The sequence below is a fragment of the Lepisosteus oculatus genome, chromosome 7 (assembly GCF_040954835.1).
Source record: "Lepisosteus oculatus isolate fLepOcu1 chromosome 7, fLepOcu1.hap2, whole genome shotgun sequence".
NCBI classification, from domain to species: domain Eukaryota; kingdom Metazoa; phylum Chordata; class Actinopteri; order Semionotiformes; family Lepisosteidae; genus Lepisosteus; species Lepisosteus oculatus.
Genome location: NC_090702.1, coordinates 20,175,463 through 20,203,290, shown reverse-complemented (window position 1 = coordinate 20,203,290; position 27,828 = coordinate 20,175,463). Strand labels below are relative to the sequence as shown.

General features: G+C 36.3%; 1 protein-coding gene across 6 annotated transcripts in view; it reads left to right on the top strand.

Annotated features, from left to right (window-relative positions):
- The window catches only part of syt1a (synaptotagmin Ia), a 310,182-nt gene that overhangs the window by 270,139 nt on the left and 12,215 nt on the right, over positions 1-27,828 (top strand). For all 6 annotated transcript variants that reach the window (XM_006633538.3, XM_015352864.2, XM_069192263.1 and 3 more), the window contains one exon: positions 5,695-5,812. In XM_006633538.3, the coding sequence (XP_006633601.2) occupies positions 5,695-5,812 (118 nt within the window). The remainder of the gene's footprint in view (positions 1-5,694; positions 5,813-27,828) is intronic.

Below are 27,828 nucleotides of genomic sequence, written 5' to 3'. Positions count from 1 at the left end.
GCTTCAAAACTAAGCAGTGACTAAGGAAAGAAGTCTTCACGAATAATGAGAAACAGGTGTGGATGATAAGCATTAAAGCAGCATTGAAAGGTAATCACAGAACACTTCTGCTGCAAGAGAAATATCGTAGCTCATAGAAGGTAGAGTCCCAGAAGTGTCAGAAAATCCAGATCCAGGGTTTGAGCCCCCTGCTGCACAGCAAGGATTTTTTTTTTAAAACACATAGCAGTATTACAAACGTCTTAATTTTCGCATACAGGACCATGTAGATCTACAATACTAAGCGATTTTCAATCACAGGATGCAATTTTCAAGAGGAATCCTCCCATTTATCTAATTTAATCCTGTCATGAAGGAAAAAGTGGAAATATAAAGATCCATGCTGCTGAGGCAGTTACCATTTTGAATTGGTTTACCAGGGATAATCCCCTGATGCCCAGTTCAGACTGCAGTTGAAAGAATGGGGCTGTCTTTTATCTAAGCAGTGCATACTGTATGTACTAATGGTGGTAACTTGGCAACACACTTCTGTTTATGCACTATAGAGTCTATATAAGTATTGTGAGAACTGAGGAGCAGCTTTATTTTAAGAGCTCTTTGTTCATGCAACTTTAGACAACATTTAAGAAATCCACATACTCGCATAAGGGTAACACTTAGTCACACTAGTCTTATTCATCATGTTTTTAGACTATGAAAGGAAAACAGGGCACCCTGAGACGAGCATGCAAACACCAAACATAAGACATCCAATACTAGTCTCGAACCTAGGACCCAAATTCTGTGAGGCAACACAAGACTCCACAATGCAGTGCTTCCCTTTAGAGACTAAATGTATACGTAAAATTAAAAAATGATACATAGAAATTAACACAGCATTTAAATACGTAGTCCGCACACTCTGAGAAAAGAGAGGATTATGGTGTTGGAAAAGCTGTAGACAGCCAGATGTCATTGTTGGTTATTAATTGATGCTAAAATTGTTGCAGCAGTTAGACTGAATGCAAATGGACAATTTATAACTTGTAAATATATTGAATTAAAAGCATAATGTTTTGTTGTTTTAACAAAAAAGCGTTATTTTTTAAATTATTTAAAAAAAGATTGTATTTTTTTAAATCACATTTAACTTCTTTCACTTCTAAATGTGCTCAGTTTGAGCATTCGTGCTTTGAATGAAAATATTCACTTGACAAAATGGGCATACATCATTTCTAATACAGCCAAATGAGACATCACTGGAAGAAGGGGAATACTTTTGCAAGGCACTGTATTTACCGCATGTTATTCCTCATCATCAAAAGCAACAATCATGCAGGCTGCAAGGCTCTGAGAATCTAGGCTTAAATGACAACTCATTAGGATTTATTACATTGTTATCACATAGTAAGCTGAGCTTTGAAGCAGTTTTCAGTGAGGTGTACAATTCTTAGTGACTTAAAACTGTTGACAGTCATACTTCACATCCTAGACATGCTTCAACAGCTACAAATTGCATCCAGCAAATACTCTGATAAGAATAAGTTCACATTGCCCTGTCACAAGCCCTGTCTCACAATGTATTGTCAGCATATACTGTACAGCACATACAGCAGAAAGGCTCCGTTGTTGTCAGTTGTAACGTCTAGTAGAGATCATTCCACATTATTATTAACAATTAACATTGAGTTTAAGTGCAAAAATAGGAATTGAAGAAACGGAACCCAGATAAAATTCCCAGATGATACTAGATCTTGGCCTCACTCCCAGAATGGTACTTGCACTTTGTCTCTATTTTTTGGTCCTTTAGTTTGCCCATATTTTCGAGATTGGAAATGTAATACCTTTTAAAATATTTGGATGTACATAGCACCAAACATCAGTTGCAGTTCTGAATTATTTAGAACTACTTCCTCATTTCTTTAGGTATTTATGATGTCATTGTTTTTCTCTTGATTTTAAAACCTAATTAGAGTGTATGCGATGTCAATAATATCTTTGTAAAGCAATAGACAATATGTTACATAAAATGTATTTTCTTAAATTGTGTGTACCTTTTTCAAGTGCATTGTATTGCTAACATTTTTAATTGCACAATGAGTTAAAATTAAATAAAATCTATGAAACGTGCTGCTTTTTTAATTGCAACATGTGATCGTATTTATTATGCTAGAAGTGTTAATCTGTTGAAGAGTAACGTGTTTCACCAGAAGGCTGGAATTACATAAATTGCTCTGGTTTAAATTAGGAAGTAAAATATGTGACATTTTCTTAATACCTCTAAAAACTGATGATTTTAGTTAATACTCTTACTTGAGCAGTTAAAAAGAAACAAGTATTTTATTGTGCATATCTAATGAAAATTACTGAAATCTATGTCATTTAATCTTTTCTTTAATCTTTGCAGCAGAATTATCTTTTGTTTCATTAAAAAAATAATTACAGAGTAGGAATTTGATCGTGAAAAATATATAATTAAGCAAACATATAACTATGGCAAAACTCCAGATTTAATATTCATTAAATTACCTTCAGTTTTAATTTTTCTGTAGATGTTTCCTTTTAATAATTAGCATTATCCAGATGTTCGTTTTTGAAGGCCAGTAAGCCATGATGATACCAATGATACTAGTCAGTGTTAACATCTCCATGGTCTAAGAAACCTCGGGTAACCAATTAAAGTTTTTGCAAAGCTACAGTTTCTGCAAATTGTACTGTAAGATGATTGCTTCCTTTAGTTGCTCTATATGTTGCATACTGTATATACTGTACTGCATTCAATATACATCTAAAGGAGAAGGAAACAATATATGTATCTTTCATTTCAGCCCAAAAGTCTTTATTATTATTATTTTTTATGTTGGTATGCCAATTACAGAAGACAATGTTACAGTACATTCCCAGACACCTGCTGAAACACTCTCTTTTCAATTGGGATGAACATGGGTGCAGAGGTGATTACTGGCTGCCCAGTTTTGCTGCCGTTGTTTAATCATTTAATTAGTTATTATTTGTTATTTGTTTTGTTATTGCTACAGAAAGTTGTTTCTATTTTACATTTCAAGTAACAGGACTGTAAGAGAAGGTTTGCAGTAATACAAAACATGAAGAAGAATTGATCTAGGAGTAGGATTACAAGATGGCAGACCTTGTTTCAGGCTTAAGGGCTTAAGACAGAATATAATAAAATAAAATATAATAAAATCTGGGATGGCAGGTTTCGGGGTTTAAAAGACATTATCAAATCTAATGAGTTACTTTTTGCAAGAGACTTATGTAAATAATACAATAGATTAAAATAAGAATGACATTTGTAATATTACAAACTTTAGCTTGCTGTCAGGGTGGCCCTAAAAATACAGTCCACGAGGAACCTTTCACTGTGTTCAACCCCTGACAAATCCTGTCGCATTGCCACAACTGCTTCCCATAGGCAAACAAATCTAGGGACCCATGTTTCAAGTGTGCATTGTGGTAGAGAAGTGCTTCAGTCCAGTATAATTCTGGTGCTCTAAGCTACTTCATATGGACAGATCATAATGGGTTTATCTTAAACTATGGAGATACTAGTTTATGTCTGATGTTGCCTGATTTCCTGTACTGTTGGGAAATCTTACCCACATGAGGGTGAATTCTTCATTCTACGGGAAATGTGAATATGTCCAAAGAGGCAGTGCTGCGTGGAAGGTGTAGCTTGGCGGAACACCTTCACATATTGACTCATCACTGCATGCTTTGCTGCTTCATACATTTGGATAGAGATCCAGCCGTCTGAGTGCTGACTTTAACACAGGATGAGAGTGTAATGGGTTTCAGGATCTCAGTTGTCTTTGCATGGAAGATCACCGTGCTTCACAACTGCAGAGGCAAATTGCTCACGGGGGATAGCAGCCTGGCTGGAAGTTCCTCTCTGGTGGCAGAATTCACATCACTCTGAGCCTCTGTGAAACCAATTTGTTCAGCTAAGATCAATACACTGCTCTCCCTGCAAAAGGTTTTTGAAACTTATCAGGATACATTTACATAAAGGAGAAGCCAAAAAATCTTAAAAAGGGTTTTTCATTATTTTTTTTCAAGACCATCTACTCTTTTCGGTCATCTTATTCTACAGAATATGTGTTTCATATCCTTTTACGTGACTTCAAAGCCAACCGTTTCTTTTTTTTTGTAGCACTTGAGCTCACTATTCCATCAGAGAGGTGTTTCTGGAAAGATCTGTTGCAGGTTTAATGTGAGGAAAGTGTTTTAGGGCAGTATTGGATAAATGCATTAATGGATTATATACTAGGATTAATGGGATTCACATGATGAGAACTGATATAAATGCTTGACAACCATACTCAACTTTAAGAATGTTCTTAAACACAGACCACACAGAACCACACTTCTCACATTTGAAAAGACAATGTATTAGTTCCTCCATTTAGAGCTTTGTGAACTACGCAAAGAGTAAAACAAACCTAGCCCCCAACCTCATCTAAATCCCTTTTTTACAGACCATCCTCAAACGTGAAATTTTTTGAGTGTGGCTAGAAAACATAAAGCATGAAACTGTAGTTTTATGTTTATGTTTGATTTTTGGTTTTCATTTATTGATCCACCATATTATACTTACTGTATACATATTATACAAAACCTGTTCCAGACACCCAAAATTCTTTGTGTAAGGAAGTGCCTACTGACTTCAGTTTTAAATGCACTTCCACAACCTTCTTTAAGAGAAACAACATGGTAGGCAGTACATCCCAGTATGGGCAGAGTGTTGTAACTCACTGGGAGTAAGCTTTAACCTCTAAATAGAGGAACATAAGAACAATTACTAATGATACTGAGCCATTTAGCTGTTTATCTTGCGTGTTTTTTTTCTTTCAGTAGCTAATTGATTAGAGGATCTCATTCAGAAATCCATTTTAAATTCACTTCCCCAAATTTTCCACTTGTGCACTTCAGTTCATGTTTCATAATTGCTTCTGAAGAAGATACTAGATTGTATAATTGTGATATGACATCCCATGGAGATTTTAATTCTGCATTTTTATATGTACAGTATAAACGTTGTATTTATGTTTTAGTACCCCATTTTATACATTATATGATAATACAGTAAATTTAACTGTGACAAAAAAAAACTCATGGATTATGGCTCTTTAAAACAAGGGTTAGGCACTGGGGGGGAAGTATAGAAAAGTAGAATAAAAGTCAATACAAGCTCAAAACAAGTGTAAAAATATAAAACTTTGCACTTGTACAATACTGTAATTGCATACTCAAAGAGAGACTGAGGTTAAAATGTCTCTGCATTTAAGACCTTGTCATCCTCCATTAAAACTTGGTCCAGATGTTCACAAATGTACAGTAGCTGTAAAAGTGCAATTTTGAAAGTTTAACACAAGACAATGTTGGTGTGAAACTGTTTTGTTTGTTTTTGTCACTAAAAAAGTTTTGCGATGTTACCTGAATGGTATTTGGAGGTGGAAACCCTGAAGCTCATTTTTGCAAGGAGTGAAAATGCTTGAAAATCAACAAGTATTGTTCATCTTTCAGAGAAAAAAAGAATATGATCATGTTGCATTATCAAAGTAGCTTCAATATGAATATATATTTATGTCCCGAAGACATATTTGGGTCACACCACCGCTGCTTGAATCGCATATTTCCTTGCTTTTTTCCTGTCGATTGGGACGATAAACTTTTATTTCCCGTTTGTTTTCACAGCAAGAAAAACTGGGTGACATCTGCTTTTCCCTTCGCTATGTGCCTACTGCTGGTAAACTGACTGTTGTCATTCTGGAGGCAAAGAACCTGAAGAAGATGGACGTGGGAGGCTTATCAGGTGAGGAATGATAGGGCAACTTAGAGAGAAGCAATCTAAACTATCACACTCCGAGATGGCAATACAGACACACTGTAATCCAGTCTCAGCTGGCAGCCTGAGATAAGTATGGGCTTGAACATTCAGTCTCCCAAATCACAGGAGCCCATTTTGTAAAGAAAATAGTAGTTGGCAAAGACTCTTGATGAATCTGGAATCTCACACGGAAAACCTTCATTATACATTCTGATTGCTTTTTTTACATTTTTTCTAATGGTCTGCAGATGAAATTTTAAATAAACGCCATTGCTCAATTTCACCCCAGGTGACCTAAAGCTGCATGGAATTTGCATTAAAGTAGAGGGAGAAAAAAATCCCTCTGTATGTGATGAAATTATTGTAAGGCATTGGGCTCTTGTAACTAATTCCTTTTTGAATCAAAAGCATTGAGCTCTTCCTTGTAACTCATTTTTCCTTGAACCAGTCTCCCTTAATTACATGTAAGGGAGCTTTCTTTTTTGTTTCGTTTTAATTGTTTGGCCACAATTGCTTTGTATTCTTTAAATGTCCACGTTTTCAGAAATCCTCCATGTTCATATCTTAATTGCAAGGCTTTCAATCTACATTAAAGGTTCTTGCAGAATTATTTGAGGGCACATGATGTTAAATTGTCTATATTGTGAATACTGTGCTCTGCAAGCTGCAATTCTCAAAATGCAGTTGTTTTAAGCCCAAATCATAGAGGGATTTGCAGCAGGTTCCAAACACAACAGTACTGCATCTGCTGTCGTGTGTGAAAGCGTAGGTGATAGCATAAGAACGGCTGTGTTTACTGTGCTCTGGCTGGGTTTGTTCCCATTAAAGCTTTGCGTGACAAGTTGTTGAAAATGATTTATTCAAGGTCACAGTAAACCTTAACAGTCTAGTCCCCTGAGAGAGTTTGTTTCTGAGAGAGCTGCACTGTCCCTTTCTGCCATTTTCACCCATGTGATCCAGAGTTACTGAAGGATGTGCCAATTAGTCCCCGTTTAGGAGGCGCAGCTGGGTGACAAAATAAATTGCACCTCTGGAAAAACTATTTTCTATTGAAATGAAATGTAATCTTTTTTTTTCTTAAATGCTTTTGCGCTGTATTCTACACTGTGAGAATATACAGTATGTGAGACATGGTTACAAAAGTGTAAGCATTTTGAATTTGTTTCCAGCTGATGCTGTTACTAAGTACTGACCTCTGTGTCTTCAAGTGTCACGGGTTGTGGCTGGTGGAACGCATCTTTTTTTCTCAGTCACGTCCTGCTTCCAATCCATCAGAGTACAGAAAAAGAAAATGATGGATATCAACCATTCTCCCAAACTAAGCCTTCCTTACTAATTGTATGAGTTGCAAAAAGCATATCTGTTTAAAATGTTACATGGAATAAAATGCCTTAGATGGAATTTTAAGTATGAAACTAACAAAAATAAATGCATGCTGTCCCTTTAAAAATAAAAGGATCGTAGTGAAAAAGTTATACAGTACTCTTGATGACAGGTGCCTGTGGGTTTTTTTTTCAAATGTGGCACTGAAATCACAACCCTGTTTATATACCCTGTTTATTGCAAATAAATATCAGACTCAGTTTCCAGGGCTAAATGAAAGGGTTTCTGTCAATATATTATTTGCTTGTAAATCAACAGCAGTCTATTAAGATGTTTTTAAAGGCGAGGAGCGATGCACTATAACTGGCTTTAGCTACAGTACAGCAGGCACCGTAGCAGCTGGTGCCATAAGCAATGAATCGACTCTCCTCAATTATGAGCTGAGCTCAGTCAACCTTCTTTTCTTGGTATTTTCCTGGGCAGGGCTTGCACAATTGTGTAAAATTGCTTGAAGTAGTGCGGTGCGTCTGTAATATGAATGAATGTCTGCAGGGGATAGAGGTGCAATCTCTGACACACACTCACATACATATAAAACTCTTCTTAAGTACAATCTTACAGTGTTATGTCATGACTAAGCAATGAAACGGAAAGACTTGCATGACAAAAAATGTAAAAAGTAGCAAGGGATTGGGTGAAGAATCCTGCAGAGTGCAGGAAACTGTACCTTGTTAAATTTCTAAAAACTATGGAACTGGACAACATATGGAAGAAATTGGTTGAGAGTCAATTTGCAAAGAATGATAATTGTTGTTATAATTTGTGCTCAGTTCTGAATTCAGTATGAAATTGAATTAGTTCACCATTAAATATAAATACAAGATTGATTTTGTATGTTACAGTATTGTATCCAAATTCATAATCCTTATCAATATTTTCTCAGAAAGTCTGGGCTTTGCTAAATTTACATATATATTTTTTTACTATTCGGTTCCCATTTTTTGTGGTATCTCCTTTCTTGCTGTTGCTAAAGAGGCAGGTTTGTAGTTTGTGAATAATACCAGAAAAACTGGCAAAAGCACGTGGGTCTTAAAAAACACTTAACACTGTCTGCAACACACAAACACCCTTTCCTTGCACTTATTTCCACCAAAGTTAACCTTCACCTCAGCTGATTGCTTCTCTTATTCGGCTCTAGTTATTATCATTTTTTAATTGTTCACCACACCCCAGTTTATTACTTGTCATGCACCAGGTCTGTCCTGTAACTGTCTAACAGTACAACAAAGCTAAGGCCACCAGGTGTACAGTGTTTGTCCATCAGAGCTGTGAGGATAGTAGATTGGAACTTTGCTGTTCAGATTTCCATATTGATTAGACGTGTTAATTTTCATGAGTCTGCACTTTAAAACACATAAATAAACTCGGATCCACTTGTCCCTTTCGTTTTGTTTAAATCTTTGCATTTCAGTAATGCTTTTTTACTGTCAAAAGATACAAAAACACTTTACACATTAGAGGTCTCACCGTATCCTTGGAATGCAGGCATTATGAGTTCCACTACACAGCAGAACAAGTAGAGAAGTGAGAAACTGCTTCAACATTTGAATTAAGGAGGAACATTAGAGAAGTCAGACAGTGCTCTCCCAGAATGGGATTTAGCAAGGACACCAAGAATAACACCTCTGCTCTTATGAGGTTTCACAGGATCCGTAACAATCACATATTCAGGGTACTGGTTTTACCTGTAAACTAAAGAGCTAAATACCGCAACACACGGAAGACACAATATTTCCATTTAACATTGTTATACTTTATTGTATACTTTGATGGATAACAATTGTCTGTAGGGAAATCTGTAACACTACAACTGCTCACTTAAGTATAAATGTTAGAGGTTATGTATCAGTAAATGGTACTCTTACCTATGAAACACAATTACTAAATGTAATTATGCTATATTTCCAGTGTGCTCCCAGTTAATGAAAAGGTTGAACTGTAAACACAGGTCAAAAAGGATGTTAGAAAATCTAAGAGAAAAATCGGAATATTACAAAGGAGGCTAATAAAAACAACAACAACAATAATAAAAACTTATTTCATTACTTCCCCCGCAAAAGAAAGCATTTAGGATTTAGTAAACTGTAGCCAAGACAGCAATGGAAAACTTGAAGATGAAAGGGAAATGACAGATGTACTAGAAGAGTATTTCACTCAGGTGTTCACTACGGAAGATGCAGACAGCATGCCTCAGGGTGCAGAAGGAAGTTATTTATTAAACAGTATTTGCATAGAAGCAGACATGTTTCAAGTACTAGAAGAGCTGGAGATAAATAAATCTGTAGGCCCAGATGGCATCTTATCAATTGCACCCAAGGAAATGAGAGATGTTATTGTTTAACCATTGACTCAACTCTTCAGACAGTTGCTCAAGACAGAGATAGTACCCACAGACCACAGAATAACTAATGTGCCGATCGATAAGAAAACAACTGACACAAGTAATTATAGACCAACAAGTCTGACATGATTTCAAATGATGTAAAGTTATGGAAAGTATTATGAGAACTAAATTAGAGGGTTGCTGTTACTTACTATCTTACTACCCAGCATGAGGACAATGACATTGTATACCATAAAAATAAATATATAAAATAAGTGCAGGTTTAATAAGGGAGCCCAAACAAAAAACTGCAACTACTACACCACCTAGGCTAGGTTATATACTATAAGCCCCACCCCTGGTCCTCTTGATGGACAGCTGAACCTCCATTTTAAGGGGTGGGTCAGCAGGCTCTGTAACTTGACACAAGATGGTGGAACAGACGGATATGAGACACCATTGTGGACCCACAACAGGTAACACATAACAAAATACAACCATACATATAATATAAAAATAGCATAGCAATAGATTCTACAAAAAGAACTACATGATAGGCCACAAGGCCATGCAACAAAGGCCTAGCACAGCCTTTTGTCACAGTTACCTGTATGGATATAACATCCTAAGGAATAAACAACATAGAATTTTGAATAGGTAGGTCTTTCCAAACTTACTTGCTGAGTTCTTTGAACAAGCAACAACAATAGCGCCCACACACAGCATTTGATTTGGTCTATTGAAATTTTCAGAATGCTTTTAATAAAGCTCCTCATAAAAGATTTGTTCTAAAATAAGTGCTTGATATTTGGTAAAATGTGTGCATTTGGATTGAGAATTGGTTAATAAATATGAAAGAGAGTACAGATAAGGGGTAAATGTTAAAATGAGGGTGATGTTATTAGAGTAGTACAACAGGTATCTGTACTGTATCTGTAGGTAAAATACAGTAGAATGGCCTAACATCTGTCAAATTATGTTTAATGTAGATAAGTGCAAGAGTTTAGATGCAGGTAGTAAAAACATAACCTATAAATGCCGAGCTAGTAGAGGCTACTTCTGAAATAGACGTGGGTGTCTATATTGACACATCACTCACAGGACTTCTTTCAGATAAGATGGGAAAGCAGTAAAAAGACACAAACCAGAGGACAGAAGTTGAAACTAAATGGACGTGCATTTAAAACTGAGAATAGGAAACGTCTTTACCTAAAGTGTTTGGGAGTATGGGACAAGTTATCCAGTTGTGTGGTTGAAGCCAATAACTTTTTCTTCTTTCAAGAAGCTGGATAAGATTTTTGTATCAAGAAGCTACTAGCTACCAGATGAGCCAAATGGCCTTTTCTCATTTTGTAACCTTTCTTACATGTACTGTATGTTCTCATGATGGATTTGCTTGGTAAGGAAAAAAACACTCTATTAACTTTAGTTTCAGGGGAGCCTCCATGATGAGATTTATTCACATACAAAACACCATCATTTGAAAGTATTCTGCAGAATTGAGATGTTTTATTAATTATTCAAATTAGTTTTGAAATATCTCATTTAAATGCCATCATCAGATTAGTAAGACACAGTCATTAAATCATTTTTATACCCATTGGGTTATGATGCTTTTCTGTAAAATCCCCCTAAGTATGACTTGATGTAGGACTTTTATATGTAGAAACTTTAAAAATCTTAGAAAAAAATGAATTCAACCTACTTTTTATATTTGTATATATGTATAAATGTATTATTGGAAACTGAGTGAAATAACTGAAATGAAGCTAAACCTAGAGAACGGCACTACAATACCGATGGGGGTGGAGTGCAAAATCACAGTTCTGGAACAGCAAAAACAAAAGTAAATTAAAGAAGAGAGAAAATGTTCATCTGGAACAGGAGACAGCACTTGGCATTTCACTCAATCTTCCACCTCGCAAACAGATTCTCCCAGCAGATCATCCAACAGCAAGAGGTCCCTCAGAATCTGAAACAAAAAATGTCAGTAGCACTTCAATCTTTTCTTGCCAATTTCTGCTTTTTCTCATCCCATCATATATCTGATATTTTTTTTCTAGTCTGCCATGGCATTATAAGATGACATTTCTCTCAGTAAAGAGGTGCTTTTTATATGCAGTATACAGTATATTGTTACAAATGGGGGGTTACAAAAATGGTGAATAACAGCAATTGACCTAGTGGCTTAGTCAATAAATAAAATAAATAATCAACTTGTAAAGATTTTGCCAAGAACATACCCGAGTGGTTGGTACTGATAGAGGCACATTAATTTTTTATCTCTGTGAGAGCTTTGGTGAAAAGAATATTAATTCAGGCAAACTGGATTATACATATTGTATAGTACAGTATATTTATTAACAATGACCATACACACACTACATACAACACCTGTATGTGTATCTGAGACCTATGTTTAGACCACCCCAGACTGCTACCAAGTATTTGAAGTATTGAAACAAGTTAAAGGTTTATTCCATGGTGAAAAGAGAAGAAAGGAAACACAACTTTTTTGGCTGTGGAGCCTTCTTCAGGTTGTCCTCTTCTTCCATACCCGACAATATAGTGTTCCCATCACTATGCTGGGGCATTAGGACCCCCACAGACCACAGAGTGAGTGCCCCCTACTGGCCCCACTAACACCTCTTCCAGCAGCAGCTTTAGTTTTTCCCCAGGCGGTCTCCCATCCAGGTACTGGCCAGGCTCACACCTGCTGAGCTTCAGTGGACTGCCAGTTGTGAGTTGCAGGGTGATATTGCCAAGCTTACAGTGACAGCTATTACACACTTTATCTAGATTCTTAGAGACACTTCCTAGCCACCTATAGCTGTAGCAATGTGAACAAGAAGATACCAATTCCATGCTGAAAAGAAGATAGATTTAACACATTTCTGCCATTGAGTTTCACACCAAAGAAGGCTCAACCACCAAAATGTTTTGGTTTTGCTTTCTATTTTATATCATGGAAATATAGATATGTACAGTATACTGATATCTATTTAATTAGCCTATTGCTTTGTCTTTATTCCTTCTGAGCTAGTATACAGTAGATCTACCCATTAATCCTTGAGAACACAGATGCAAGGAATCCCATCTGAAATCAGCAGCAGTATTAGTTTAGAGTCTAACTGGAAATGTGCTGGGTCTGGCATATTTGTCAAGGATGTTTACACTGGACACCATCCAGCATCATTTTTGTTTCAGTAGTTTAGTTATATCCTAATGAGAGCGATAAAGGGAAGAAATAAGTAGAGAGTGTTTGTTGTGATTCTCCTAGCAAAGGAAATGGCAGTCTAGACATAAAGTTATTTACAATAAAATAATTGTAAAACATAAAGTTTATGTATACTTGATGTATACTTGTTTATTGTTTCACAAATAAATTCAAAATTCCATTGAAACATTCTGTGACTCTTGCAAGAAAATATACCTTCATAAACAAAAACATTCATGAACATACTTGAAGTTACCTTGCATTGGAAAGGAAGTTTACATTTAATCAGAGTAGCTCCAGTATCAGAATGGAGCCAGCAGCCATGTCACCCTGCAACACCCTGCTAAGCAGGTGTGAGCCTGGTCAGTACCTGGATGGGAGACCTCCTGGGGAAACTAAGGTTGCTGCTGGAACAGGTGTTAGTGAGGCCAGCAGGGGGTGCTCACCCTGTGGTCAATGGGGGTCCTAATGCCCCACTATAGTGATGGGGACACTATACTGTAAAAATGACTGCTGTCTTTCAGATGAGATGTAAAACTGAGGTCCTGACTCTCCATGGTTATTAAAAATCCCAGGTTGTCTCTTGAAAAGTGTAGGGGTGTAACCCTGGCATCCTTCACTAATTTCTAATTCCCTAATAATCCCCCTCTATGAATTGGCCACATTACTTTGTTCTCCTCCCCCCTCCCCCCCTCCCCGATGGTAGGCGGAGCGACTCACTGGTTGGAGTATTCTCGGTTGCATTTTATGGCAACGTCAGCTCAAAGATTTGGCTCAAACCACCAAATGGAGACGGGCATGCTGACAAGCGGACCCTGCTGATGCAGGAATAACGCTAGGATGGGAGAGATAGTATCAGTATCAGTATCAGTATAGTTTAGTCAGTTAGGGAGTATATATACAGTATTGTATCAATTTGATCATGTTCACAAGAGTATAGATCCTTTAATATGGTTGAGTGAGGTGTTTTCTTAAATATCTGCTTAAACTACATATGTGCTTGAAAATGTTATTGTGTTTTTGTGTCAATATTATGTAAACCTATTGTGACTTATAAATTGGTACAAACAAAACAAGTTTCTCAAACCAAAACCCAGTGTCTAATGCTTTTGTTTGTAAAGAACAAGCTTAAAATGCAGCCTCAGAAGAGCTGTGCAGGGAATTTGAGACAGCCATTGCAGTTCTTAGAAATCCTTTTGATTACAAGATTCCCAACAATATTCAATCTGCTTTTCCAAAAGGGTTCCCTTGAGCACAGAGTGGAACATAAACAATAAAGTTAGTAATGAACAGAAATTATAAATGACAATCATATTGTCCAAGATTTTGAAAAGAAGGGAGAAAAGGTTAATTTCAAAAGCAGTTGAATGAAAAAAAAATGAAATACATTCTTTTTTGTTGGCATTTGTTAGAATCCCCAGCATTCTTGCACAGTAGAAAATGTATTGTAAATGTTATTTAGTATTTTGCAAAAATGCACAGCTGGTGACAATATGATCTATGGCACAAAGCTGTTGTTCATTTCGTGTTTTTTTACGGTGCAGCATTGATGTCTACTAAATATGTCTGTGGGTCAGTCAATTAAGGTTGCTGTGTAGATTATTAATAAGAGACATACGTTTTTTTTCTGTACAAATGAAATGGTCAATATCGTGATGTGCTGAAGTAACAGTGAAACAGACAAAGACTAAAAAAAACTTTACTAGTGTCAAACCAAAAAGAGTCATGTAGCCAAATTCATAAGAATCTTTACATACACGGACGCATCTCATACTTCAGTTTTACACATATGAAAATGTTTCTCAGAAGCTCTGTCAGATGACTTACTGCAGTAGCCAGAAATAATGGAACATCGCAGAGCTCAGTTTCAAACCCCTTGCCTGTTGCAGGATATTGAAGGAGGTGAATGCCTGATTGGCAGAAAGGTCAGTCACATTTAAGAGACCAATAGACTGAGACAGGGTGACATGATGTCATCCAGCTAGGGCAACAAACCCTGTTTGCTAAATTTCCCAGGGAGAGTTTTAAATTTTCAGATACGTGTAAATCATTCTAAAGCAAAGTTCAGAAGGTAAACAAAGAACAGGGTCTTAAATCAACAGAGGTAGCTCTTATGTTCATAATATTTTTCAATTATTTTTTAGAATATCCATTAAGCCTTTAAAACACTTTTGGAAATGAAAATGTGGTGCATGTAATGCACCTTAGGTTTTGTCTTTGGGACAGTAAATGTTCTGTCATTCTCTTGTGTTGTACTACACAAGCTAATGAGCTGTTTTATTGCTGACTGATGGACCTTTCTGAAGTAATCATCAAAGAGTGCAGGGATCCATTATTAAAGAGCTCAAACTGTCCTCCATCACTCATGATGGACAGAAACAGAAAGAATTCCACATTTAGATATTTTTTCTTATTACGTGTAAAGAATTGTTTAGTTCAAGAGTCTGTAAAATAGCACCAGTCTGCAGATTTAAATAAAAGCATCATATACTTTGTGTTTGCAGTTGAGCTTCTAGGCATTTAGCTCCAATGACTGATTTTGCTGAAAAGCAGAAAAACAATTTGAAAAGGTAATTGAAGATTGTGGGTTGTTACTGTCTCGGTTTGCAGCAAAATGCTTGATGCCGTTATCTGAATGCCTTTGAGCTGTGTAGGTAAGTGGCCCGTCCTAGTGATTAATGTTGTCTGAGGAGACAAAATAAAAAAGGCAGTTATTTCATTGCAATATTCATCTATGGATATTGATCCATATAAAGTAATATAGTTGTTCCTTCTCTGGGCCCCTGTTTTGTATATTGGAAGGTTGTACTTAATCTTTTCTTGAAGCTCTAAAATAAATATTGTTACCCAAAGTTTAAGCTATTTTCACTTAAACATGTCTCTCTATTGTGACATCCATGAATAGTTCACAAAAAAAATCATGGAAAGGTATTCACACAATATATTCACAATCAACAAATTATTTTGCTCCTTACGGTCAGCAAATGATCTAAGCTTGTAATTGCTGATTGCTTCTAATTACATTACCCAAATGGAAGGTGTTTGTTGATGAATGTTGCCAAGTAGCTGATTTTGGCACGTCTGGTGCTTGTCAGAATGCATTGCCATGTACCACATATAGGGTTTGATCCATTGCGACTTGGTTGCGTCAGGAGTTGTGTTTTCTGACTGTGTATTTGTGCAGATATTGATGCACCCCGGAGACTGTCTAGATGGATAGATCTGTCACAGCTGATGCTATGTTTGAGGTGTGAGCTAGCTGCAGGGGGCACCCACTGTCTTACATATTATTCAGTCACAGTAAATTCAGATACTTAACTGTGTGTGAAGTTCTTACATAATTTCTACTGAATAAGGCATAACAAACCATAATCTTCAAATAACAAATATCACGTATACTGGAGGCTTGTAGTTACAATTTTGCTGGTATTATTTATTTTTTATTTCTTAAAATACCACAAATCAAAAAAGTACAATTTGATATACAGTATACAGTTATTGTCATGTTACATTGACATTTGCTATTTGGACCACGTGAACATGTAGAGAAGTGTCAATGAATATGAAAACAAGTTATGATGCATAACATTAAAAGACAATGAGAACCTAAATACTCTGCACACTGTTTATCATGAAACAGTTCTGTACAATAACCCAGCAGGACATAATGGCATCTTCTATCTGGGTATGTAAGAAAGCATTTCTTTCAGAAGGTATCAGAACTGTAGCATGTCCTCCTGTCCTCCTTATTGTAGGGGATACGTTACTGAACTGTCCATAAATAATAAAAAATCCCTATATTGTACTTGGAAAAAGCTCTCCTATGCCACATATACAGTATACCATGGGTATACCTAATAGACCAAGATAATCAACACAAATATGCCATGTATCACAACAGCATGACACACTATACAGTAATTATAATACTGTACAGTGTTCTGTTTTAAAAAGAAATATTATAAAAGTTAATATTAAGCATGTCCCTTTACTGTAAGTGAGCACAATAATCTTCAGGAAGATGTGGTGAAGTTTGAGAGAGGTGTGGTGGGTCTTCGATCTTGTCATGTGATGGACAAGTGAGAACTCACAGGCGTAAATGTTGAACTGGGTCCTAGAGATCGGCTGAGAAGCTTTAGGCTTCTGAGAATGTCGTTGAAGCTTGAAGTATACCAGATTTGGACTGACACCATGTATATGCAAAACCACAGATGAGGAGGAAGCAGTGTGTGATCAAATTAGAGCTTTGTAAGACATTACCAATACTTTGGCAAATTTATAATCTATGTTTCTAGATTAAAAACAAAGTAGTATATTTTCACAATAAATGGTATCTATGTGATGCATCATGTATACAGCCTTTTCTATTTCTTACCCATTTCTTTGTAAATTGCTTATTCTGTTTACATAAAAGTGGATATATTCTGATTATCGTATTTAGAACTGTTGAATGAATGCTAATATAGTCATTCACCCAGTTTCTCATGGTAGCTCACTCATCTGTTGTGCAGTTTCCTGCCTGCTCTGCTTTCCTTGCACACACCACGTCTCTACAGAGCAGATGAAAAAATAATTCTGGTGCTTCCAAACAAACACTGAGTTTGGGGTGAACCAGCTGGCATCATTCAGGAATAGTTCAAGTAGGTAGCTGCGTCAGCATGCGTAGGCTGCAAAGAAACGGGTAACTGGTTTATTCCATGCTGAAAAGAAAGGAAACACAACATTGTTTCCTTTCTTTTCAGCATGGAATAAACCCATTACCTGTTCCTTATCATTCAGGAATGGTGCCCTCAAGGGAACTTATTATTTATTCACCCACATGCTGGCCACTCCCCTTTTTTCATTATTTTCCATTAAAGTGAAGTCATGTTTTTCACAACAACTGTCTGCGGCTTACTTGTTTCATGTACAGTAGTAAATCAACCTTTAGGAATTCCACAGAAACTTTACGCTCTGCATTTTGCTGTCCTTGCACTTTCTGCACAATCCTTGTGGGATGCTTACATGTCCTGTGCTGTGTGTGTAATTTCTGAAAACAAACCATTTTTATTTCCATAATCATCTTTGGCAATCTAAATGATTGTTCAGATCTGTTTCAAATCTATTTTGTTCAAAGATCATCTCTAAACAAGAGCTAGTTCATTTCATACGAGTTTTAAAACTTTAAAAAAAAATGCTTTAAAACAACCGTACAGCAGCAAATTGATTTTTAAAACTTGTTCGTTGTATTTAGTTTAAAAAAGAGTTTTTCCAACTCTTTTGTGCCAAAAATTCATTTCTTCAAAATATTGTTCACTTTAAGATTTATTTCTGTTGTCCCTGTTTTCCCTTGAAATATGTGAAATTATGATTTGAAAAGTTCTCAGAATTCAAACAGTTTTATTGTATTTCACTTTATTTTTTAGTCTATTTGGAAATTTGAGTTTGAATAACCACAAAGATATTTAGACAAAGGTTCTGGCACCTTTAAGAGAATTCAATCATTGTTTAATTTTAATCACTGTTTAATTGTATCTACTTTTATCTTCATCTTGGGTTTTATTTCATGTTGTAGTTTTAAACTTAATTTAAAAAGCAAGTTAGAGCAACTTTAAGTTTATTGTGACATGATAATCCCACTGTCACTACTTAAGTTGAGGTGTGTGGTCTGTGCAGGGACACACTGCTGTACGCAGTCAAAATAGTTTTCTCTTCAATTGATCTTTTTCTACTGACCCTAGCCCAGAAATCCCAAGTGCTTCTTGATTGAGGTTTTCTTTTGCTCTCATTTGCCAGTGAGTGATAAGGTAAAATAGTGTTTTAAATACATCACAACCACATTAGAAAGGAAGTCCTTATCAGGGGTCACACCTATCAAAAATGCATGCATGGGAAGCAGCATGACAGCACTGCCACTGGAGTTTGTGGAGGTTGATACCCTGTGGCTTTGAGTGCATTGACATTTGTCACTGCTCTGTGAGTCACCCAACCATAAACCCAATTATGGGACCTCATGTGTGCTACAATACAGATTCATTTTAAGTTTTTATGTGAGGCATTTGATAACAGTGACATCCACAAAAACAGGACATGTAATTTATGTAACAGACCATAAACTGACCCTGCTGATGTGCTGTACTACAGGACATAGCATTTAATAATTGCTGTGAAGTAAACGATTCAAAAAGAAGTAAACAAGGGGTCATATAATGAATGATACAGATGCAAAGGAGATGGAATTTTCAGATTGTATTAAATTATATTTGAACAGTCTAACTGTAAGTTAACATTTTTCCATAGCAAGGAAGAGGTTGTTTCAAGTAACAACACCAGAAAAGGTTAATAGATCCTGTCACTGGTGGTGCTGTTAGAAGGACTCTAAGGAACCTTAAAAAAACATGGAAATAGACTTCTTTATAAACTGGTCCTGTTTAAAAGTTTATACAACTAAATTTGATCTGTTTTGTTGTGTAACTTGTATATTTATGCTTCCACATCTAGCTGTTTTACAGAAGCAGGATCCTTTATTTTACCTTCAAAGTTTGTTTAGAATTTATAATGGTCCTTTGTTCACTATGCATGACATCTTTATGATTGTTTAAAAAAAAAATATATATAGTCTCTAACCAAAGTCCTACATATAGTGAAAGTCACGATTTTGTCTAAAGAAATGCAGTAGGTTTTATCGTATTATATGACAGCTATACCCTGAAGAATATGATGTTTTTTCCAAGTTTTTTGAGTGTTTTGCTTTTCATACATATAGTCCTAAATGAAAAATAAAATGTTTTGAAGCCCAGCTAGCTGTTATTCTTCATTATTCCTCTCTTCTCCCACTTATGGAGGGTATTTTTTTTTAGATTTTTTTTATTGTCTGTGTGACTAATTTGGCTTTGATCTTCACAACTAGGTCGGCATGTAATTAGTTTTAAATTGCCTCAGAAGCAAAATTAAGATATTCAAATTCACTTACAATATGAGTTCTAAAGGTTTGTCCTATCTTCCCTACAACACGTCTTAATTTTCTATAGCACCGTGGTGCCTTCTGTCTTTTGGGAATTTAAAATTTTAAGTACATTTGCAAAACATAGGACCTGCTCCTCTGCCAGCTGAAATTTTTACTGTAAATATAACATACTGTGCCCTCCCAAGTATTTACAAAATGTGTTTGTTCTATTTACAGTGATGAGTTACTGCATACCTGATAATTCTGTGAATTCCAGAAATAACTAAACCTTTGACATTGTTAAAGTGTTCTTTTCCTATATTTCTGAAGACGAGGGGGGTTCCTCATTTAAATGTGCCAAGTGATCAGAGAGCACTTTCTGTTAACTACCAAGAATATGAAGCAACTAGCTGTTATGTTTTGTGATGTGGACGGGTTATTACTGAAATTTTTATGCAGCTGGATCAGTTGAATTTCAGACAGTGAAAATAAAAAGCAGAAGAAAAATAAGATAAAATAGAAACAGTCTCTAGAAATATATTATATCTATATATCACAAGGAACAAGCAATAAGTTGCAGAACAGCTCATTGAGTGTAATAAATATGTACGAACAGGCAGCTCTATAAAAGGTTGTGTCAGAATTGGGAAGAAAGCAACCAGATTCAAATTACCATTATCTAAGTGCATTATACAAAATGGCTGATGCATTAGCTTTACTCCATGCACATTAGCGAAATGCAGGTTCGTTTAACCAGTTTTGTGAAAACACCTGCGGCATTTCATCTCTAACACCATTTATCATTTCCCCATATCCTTTTCTCGTTACGAATGAGTAACAAATTGTAGTTTATCTTTTATCTAATGTACTAAAATGAACCCACTGTGAGAGTGCAGGTGCAAACACGGCTGTTTATCTGGGTATTTCTCTCCACAGTCCTGAGCCTTCTCATCCAAAAAATAAATGCCTTACAGTGGAGAAAAAATTATATAAATAAAATCAGGTATTACTTCCAAGGCTGCTGATCCCAGCTATCTGCTCTTATTGCATGGTACAGTATGTTGTGTTTTGCTCTTTTATAGTAGTAGCAATACTTTATTATTGATATTTTAATAAGACATTTGAGAGTATATTACCTCCTTTTTAGCTGGCCTCACTGTGCTCTAGGACGCTCTGTGATCACAGGTTAATACATTTCTAATTGTGATTAAAAATAAATTATTATCATTCAAGCCAAATAATTATTAATGAATTCCTGACATGCAAAAACCATATATTAAGGTAAACGTGCACATGTAATACCTTCACCCTCCGAAATAGTTGGCAGGTCTTATTAGCTGAAAGGTTTTATCGAATGTAGATTTAAACATATGCAGCTGCAGTATGTGAACTTGAACTGAATTAGGGGGATTGGCAGTGGAAAATCATTGTTCATTTCTTTTTCCATTCCGTTTGCGAACACAAGCGAAGCTCGGGCTTATGAGATTTCTTGGGTTTCTGCCCATCTGAATTAGGGTGACTGGCAATGTTTTGTTCTTCAACAGGAGGTACTCAAGGAAGAAGCTGGACTCCTGTGTGGGTGAGAACTGCTATGGTTCTCACTGCTCACACACTCCTAGCTGAGGGGCCTCAAGCTCAGCCTTAGAAGTTGCTTTCTCTGATAACGTTCCCCTAATCCTTTTGTTATGATGCCTGCCCCTGGGAATTGAAAAAATATATAAATGCAGTACATCTCACTGTCAATATGCTGGTGGGACGACCAAAAATAAATTATTTCCGCTGCTATTTTAGTGCTGAAGACGGTAACAGGCTTTTGTTTGAATTCTGGCTGCAATCATGGGCTTAATGAACTCTTCTTTATCTGCAGTATTCAGCTGATGGTATCAGGAACATTAGAATAAGTCTACCTAATAAGTCTATAGAACCTATGGAATATGTGGGACATTTTCCCCTCCTTTCGAATAAGCCCTGTCACAGGCGTTTAAGTGGTTTATAACTGTGCTGCTGTGTGAGGAGAGAGTTACACTGTGGCCTGAAGCATTTGTGTGGGAGTTGGAAGTTCTGTCACAGATCATTCTTCCAGCAGAAAATCTGAAGTGGAAGCAGCAACTTCAGCCCTGATAAATTTCCCCTGTCAGGCTCCTGTCATTGAATCGTGCTAGACTGTTAATGGGATTGTGGTAAAGCCCTAAAGAAAAGAAACAAACTTTGAAAAATACTGTAGCAAGTAAGCCTTATTCGAAAACTGGGCATTCCTCATTTTATGGTTCACAGAACACCTGCACTACTTCCAAATTTAAACTTTTATCTACTGCGTGGTAATTGTAATGTAGTAATTTTACTGCGTGATCTGATTTAAATGCTTGGTATCGTATTTTGTAAAAACTCCTTCCATCCACCCATTCATTCATTTTCCATTTTACAGCTTTATCCAATTCAGGGTTGCAGGGAAAGGGGAGGCATAGCCTATTGCAGCAAGCAATGGGCACAAGGCAGGGTACAACCTGGACGAGATGCCAGTCCACCTCATGACAGACAACACGAACACCAGGGACAGTTTTCCTACAAGTGTGTCTTTGGACTGTGTGAGGAAAGCAGAGCACCTGAAAGAAACCCACTCAAACCCAGGGAAAACATACAAACCCCACACACAGTTGGCACCCAGGTCTTATTTAATAAGTCTAATGTATTAAATGAAACAGAACACCTGGGTCTTTTTGTCATGGGGTGAAATATTTAACAAAATAAGTCGTAAAAACAGACCAACATACCACCCAGTATACATGTACCCTTACCAATGGGGCAAACGTGAGACTGACATACTGTACAAATCAACCCATGTTAACAAATAAGCAAAATATAGTGCACAATCTAAATGCCTGTCAGCAGGGGGCAGTGTGATCCTGCATTAAGAACCAAAGACCTTTTGTATTGTCTTTTCATGGCAAGGAAAGTGATAGGAATTTATTTCAATAACAATCAGGAAAGCAGAAGTCATGCATACATTATCTAAGATTTAAATATAGTAATTCCATAACTCTTAGGACTGACAAAAAGCAAACCAGTTTAGTAATCGATTCTTCCCAAAAGGTAACACTGGGAGCACTCTAGACCAAGTCTTAAGCATTGACCCATACCTCCAGTGTAGAATTTCAAGACATGTACAGTGTCAAAAATGATTCTGCAGTGGCAGGATTATCCATGTAAATAAGAAAAGAAACAAAAAGACAGCCAATGACTTCCAGTGTTACACTTCACTTGTCCCAATATGTTTTTGCCAATCTGTTAAGAAATTAATTACCTAGAGTGTCCTTTTACAGCTCTGTGCCTCAAGGAGTCTTAATCTTAATTCTAACATATTGATCTAAAACATTTATACTAATTAGCTATTAAGGGAAAAGCCAGGCAAAACTGTGCATTATTAAAACTGGTTGAATTTTTGCAGAATCTCTTTAATGTAATATTCTTGCCTTCAGTTAAATTGGCTGGAAGCTCCAGACATTCCCAGCTGATTGTCTCTTCTAAAAGTACAAACAGTTCTGCACTGTTTGATTCCTAATATGGTAACAACGGAGAGTTCACTGTTAGTTCCAAACAGGGCCTCTTCAGTCTGTGGAATGCAGCGTGAAAGCTTTCCTGTAGAGATAAAAGTGTTTATATCAGCTGAAATACAAGGCTGAAATGGAAAGACTGCAAATTTAAAGTGCTGTTCAATGTTTTAACAGTCAGGTTCTCCTGTCAAGATGAATTATTTTTTAGTCTAACAATAATTGCCAACAATTAGGTTAATGCAAACCACTGTTCATTAATACAGCAAACAAGCTTTCAATCTTTACATTGCCATTAAAATTAAATGTATGAATATTGTGGATAGAGCTGTCCTGATATGCATGATTCCAAACGACAGTCAGCCATAGCTTTTATTTATTTATTGGAGAGAACATTAGGAATCTTGAGCTAGAAGTATTGATTCTGTGTATGTTTTGGTGGTCATTTATACCCACCTGTCTTCTCATTGAGTGTTGCTCTTTGCTACAGATAACTTTGCCATTAACAGGTTACCAATACTTCAGCCTCGAATAATTTGCAGTATATTTTCACTTGATATCATTCCTGTGCCTTTAAATTGTTGATCAATGAGCTACAATGCCCGGTGCATTTATAGTTACTCCCCACTCAGAGTGTTCCAGCCACAAGGATATATTTCATATTCCATTTATTCCTTTTTTACATGTAGACCTTGAAGTTGTGACGCACAGGGCTACAACAAAACCAAACCTGCCTAATTGTTTTGAAGACTCATCTCTGTCAGTAGATTAATACCAGCTGCAATGTTTAGCCAGAGTTTAGCCAGAGGCAGTTAAAATAATGGCAACTACTTTCCACCAGGAAATTCAGCTGACTCAAAATAAAAAGATAAAAAGAATACAGCTTGATAAATACAGTATACACTTTCTAAAAATGAAGTCTAAAGACAAGAAATTCTGCAGTATCACTGTGGTCCCCTAATTATTATTTATATCCTGAATTTGTTCAGCCTTTCCTCACTTCCCACTAAAGCTGTTATAGTTTGTGGCCTTTGATGCTACATACATTACAAGTAATTTGAATTGTAAAAGCAATTACAAAATTCAGTCAGCTTTTGATCTTAGGAGAACTAAATGTACATTTTGCCTTGTAAGTTGTTTCTACATTCATCTTCAGTAGTTCTATACGGATGATAGAAAAGCAGAAATAAGAAAAAAATATACTTGGCTGCACGGCAGCAGAATATGGTCAATTTACGCAATGATACAGACATGAAGAAAAGCTTTTTTGCTTGTTTCATGCTGCAACAAAACAGTGCCTTAGACACACCTTGTTTATAAGTGAATTGCAGCCACAATACAAATTACTGCCTAATTTCTAAAAGGCACAAAGGATTACAGTAGATCAAAACAAAAAGCTAAAATATTATAACTATAGACATTTTCCGTAAAACATCTACTATTGGAGAATTGAAGATTCTAATTTAGATAGTATGCACTCAGTTCTTATAACACATTCTTATGCATAGTATGCTTTTTTATCAGAAACCCAATGACATTTCACAACTTCACAAGAAATTAGCAGCTTGTATCTTTTTTCACTTTGATTGTTTCTTCAACTGCTAAGAGTAAATTTAATGCTGAAGCAGTAGCCAGTCCAATGTAATAACTGTTTTGTTCTAGCAGAGTGGTAATTGACTAGTTATTAGTTCAGAAATATCCAATTTATATCTCCAAGCTAATAAATAAAAAATGTTCTGCAGAAATTGAAATTAAAATGGTTGTGGAGTGTGCGTTTGCGTGTTTATAAGTGTTCTTTTTCATGTTCCCATCTCCCTAAATGAATATAGCAAATATCAAGGTCTAGACCATCTAGGGCCTTCGAATAGGATGTCACAGCAATTAAAAGAGACATCAATTGTGAAGAAATTTCAGACTTTGTAATAGAGGAGTTGTGATGACGCTCTGAAAGTATTTTATCCCTCAAGCTGCAGTGGAAATAAGCTAAGGCTTCTTTATGACAGTTTCCACATATAAACTGACAGATAGCAGTGGACTAGGTGGAGGCAAAGTCCTTCAATGAAAGACTGGGAAAAAAGATGAGAATTAGACTATCTGCTGTCAGGAGCCATCAAATTTTAAATAAGATCATTTTTTTTCTCTGTGCAGTTATGCATAATGAAATATAATAAATAAATACAGAATAAAAAGCTGTATATAGTATTAAAAGTATAAAATAAACCTACATTCTTGACAATACTTTCCTACTGGCAAAATGCTAAAAAAATGGTCTGCATTTCATGTCCTTGTTCACCTAGTAGCTGCAATTTAAAATTTATTTTCAAATTAGTTGTGTAAATGAAAACTCAGTTACTTGTATTCCAGTTTACTTTACAGGTTTAGCTGAAGTAATTTTGTTACATACTGTATCAAACAAGTCAGTTTAGAAATATTTCCCATGCTTTTAGAATCATTTTTGTTATTCTCATGCCCAGCTTCACCTAATGTGCTTAACAAATCCTTTCCAGAATAAATTCTTTCCTTGGGAAAATTTTATACTGTATATACATTCCTAATCTTCAGTACCTTTTGAACAATTCCATTTCAAATACAAGACACTTTCCTCTAAAATGTTCTTCTGGTTGATTAGCATTCTGAGAGCATAAATAAAACATAAGTACCACCTTAACAGCTTGATTGCTAATGATAAAACTGGAAGGCTGATAGACGTGATTGCATCCCTAACAAGGGCTCTTCACCTGATTACTAGATGAATTATTAGGAGTTGAAGTGAAAGAGTAGAAGATTGTCTTCAGGAGAACTAGATATAACACTGTGAAAAGGAGACTATGGCCCCTACAAAGTCTGAGGCTAGTATAAAAGATCCATTCTACACACACTTCATATGTGCAGTCCTCATCTGTTTCTGGCCTCCAGACCCTACAATGATCTTGAAGTACAGTATGAAATTTGTACTCAAAAACACACTAATCAGTCAAGCAGGCTTTTAATTTATAAAGCCTAATGCAAATTTCACAAGCCACTGTGAAGCCATTTCATAATTAACAAAAATCCAAGAAATTAAAAACAAGTTTTAGTCCAAGTTTAAACGCAGTCACTGACTCTAATCAGTTAATATTTAGAATCAGGGTATGTACTACACAGCTTTGGCACATACAGTGCCTTTCAAACACATTGAGACCCTTGCACAGATTTCGCATTTTATTACATTAAAACTTTCTTTCATGACACTTTGAACTAACAATGTGTTATATGTACAGCATACTTTACACATTTAAAGGAAATAAATAAGCAAATAGATAATTAATATGAACGAAAAGGAATAAGTAATGGTTGTATACAAACCCTTTGCTGTGTTAAACCTAAATTAATTTACATGTACAGAATTACCTTTACAATTAGAAGAGTGCAATAATAATAATTTGCATGATTCCAGAATAAAATACACCGATCTCTGGAAAGTCACTCAGGGAGATTGAAGAAAAGATTGAACCATGAAAACCAAGAGGCTTTCAGAACAATTTAGGAATACACAAGTATAAAGGCACACATTGGGATAACTTTTATGAAATAGTCTGAAAGCTGAATATTCCTTTGAGCATACAGTAGTTAAGTCAAAAAGACACTTAAAACAGGCTGGTTAGGGATTCTACCATGAGGCCAACACTGACTTTGAAAAAGATGAAGAGTGCTGTGGCTGAGGTGGTTGAAAATGTCTATTTGTCAGCAATATCCCAGTCACACCTCCAAGGGGGACTTTTATAGAACTGAGAAAAACATATCAAATCCCCCATGATACTTGCAACAAAGCTCCTAAGTGATGCTGATAAGTGGTGATGATGATGAGTGTTTGTGGTCAATCTGTGGTTGGAATTTTTTGTTGTAAATGCAAAGCACTACATCTTTTGGAAACCAAACATAGCACATCACTCATTCAGCACCATCCCAACTGTCAGGCATGGTGGAGGCAGCATTGTTATAGTTCGCAAAGGAACAAGTAATAGGTTTATTCTATGCTGAAAAAAAGAAGAAAGAGAACACAACGTTTCGGCCGTGGAGCCTTCTTCAGGTGTGAGAGAGACAGGGCAGTAGGCAAAGGTAAAGTAGCGGGAGAACAAAGGTTGGGAGGGAGGAGGAGTGAGAGGCGGGAGCAGGGGACAGAAAGAGAGGCCAATCAAGAGGTGTGAAGTCAGAATGGGTGCAGAGAGGTGTGAAATGAAACTTCCAATGAATGGAGAAAATTTAAAAGAACAGTAATCTGTCGTTAAGGGAAGGGAGAATGTGTGATCCTAACTGCAGAATAATTTTAGTTTCGGTGGTCTTTCTGATGTATGAGTTCGGAAAACCGTCTTTGAGAACACAGACGGAGAGATTAGTGTGGTCGTGGCCGTCAGAGGTGTACTTGCAGGACTTGCAGTGTACCCTGCAAGTACACAGCCACCACCACACTCATTCAAGGCCCCTCAGGACAATTCCGGATCACCCAGACAGCTATTACTTGTTCCTTTGCAGCCTACACATGCTGACGCAGCTACCCACCTGAACTACTATTGTTATAGTTCTGCTTCTTAACAACAGGACTTTGAAACGTATCAAGATTAATGG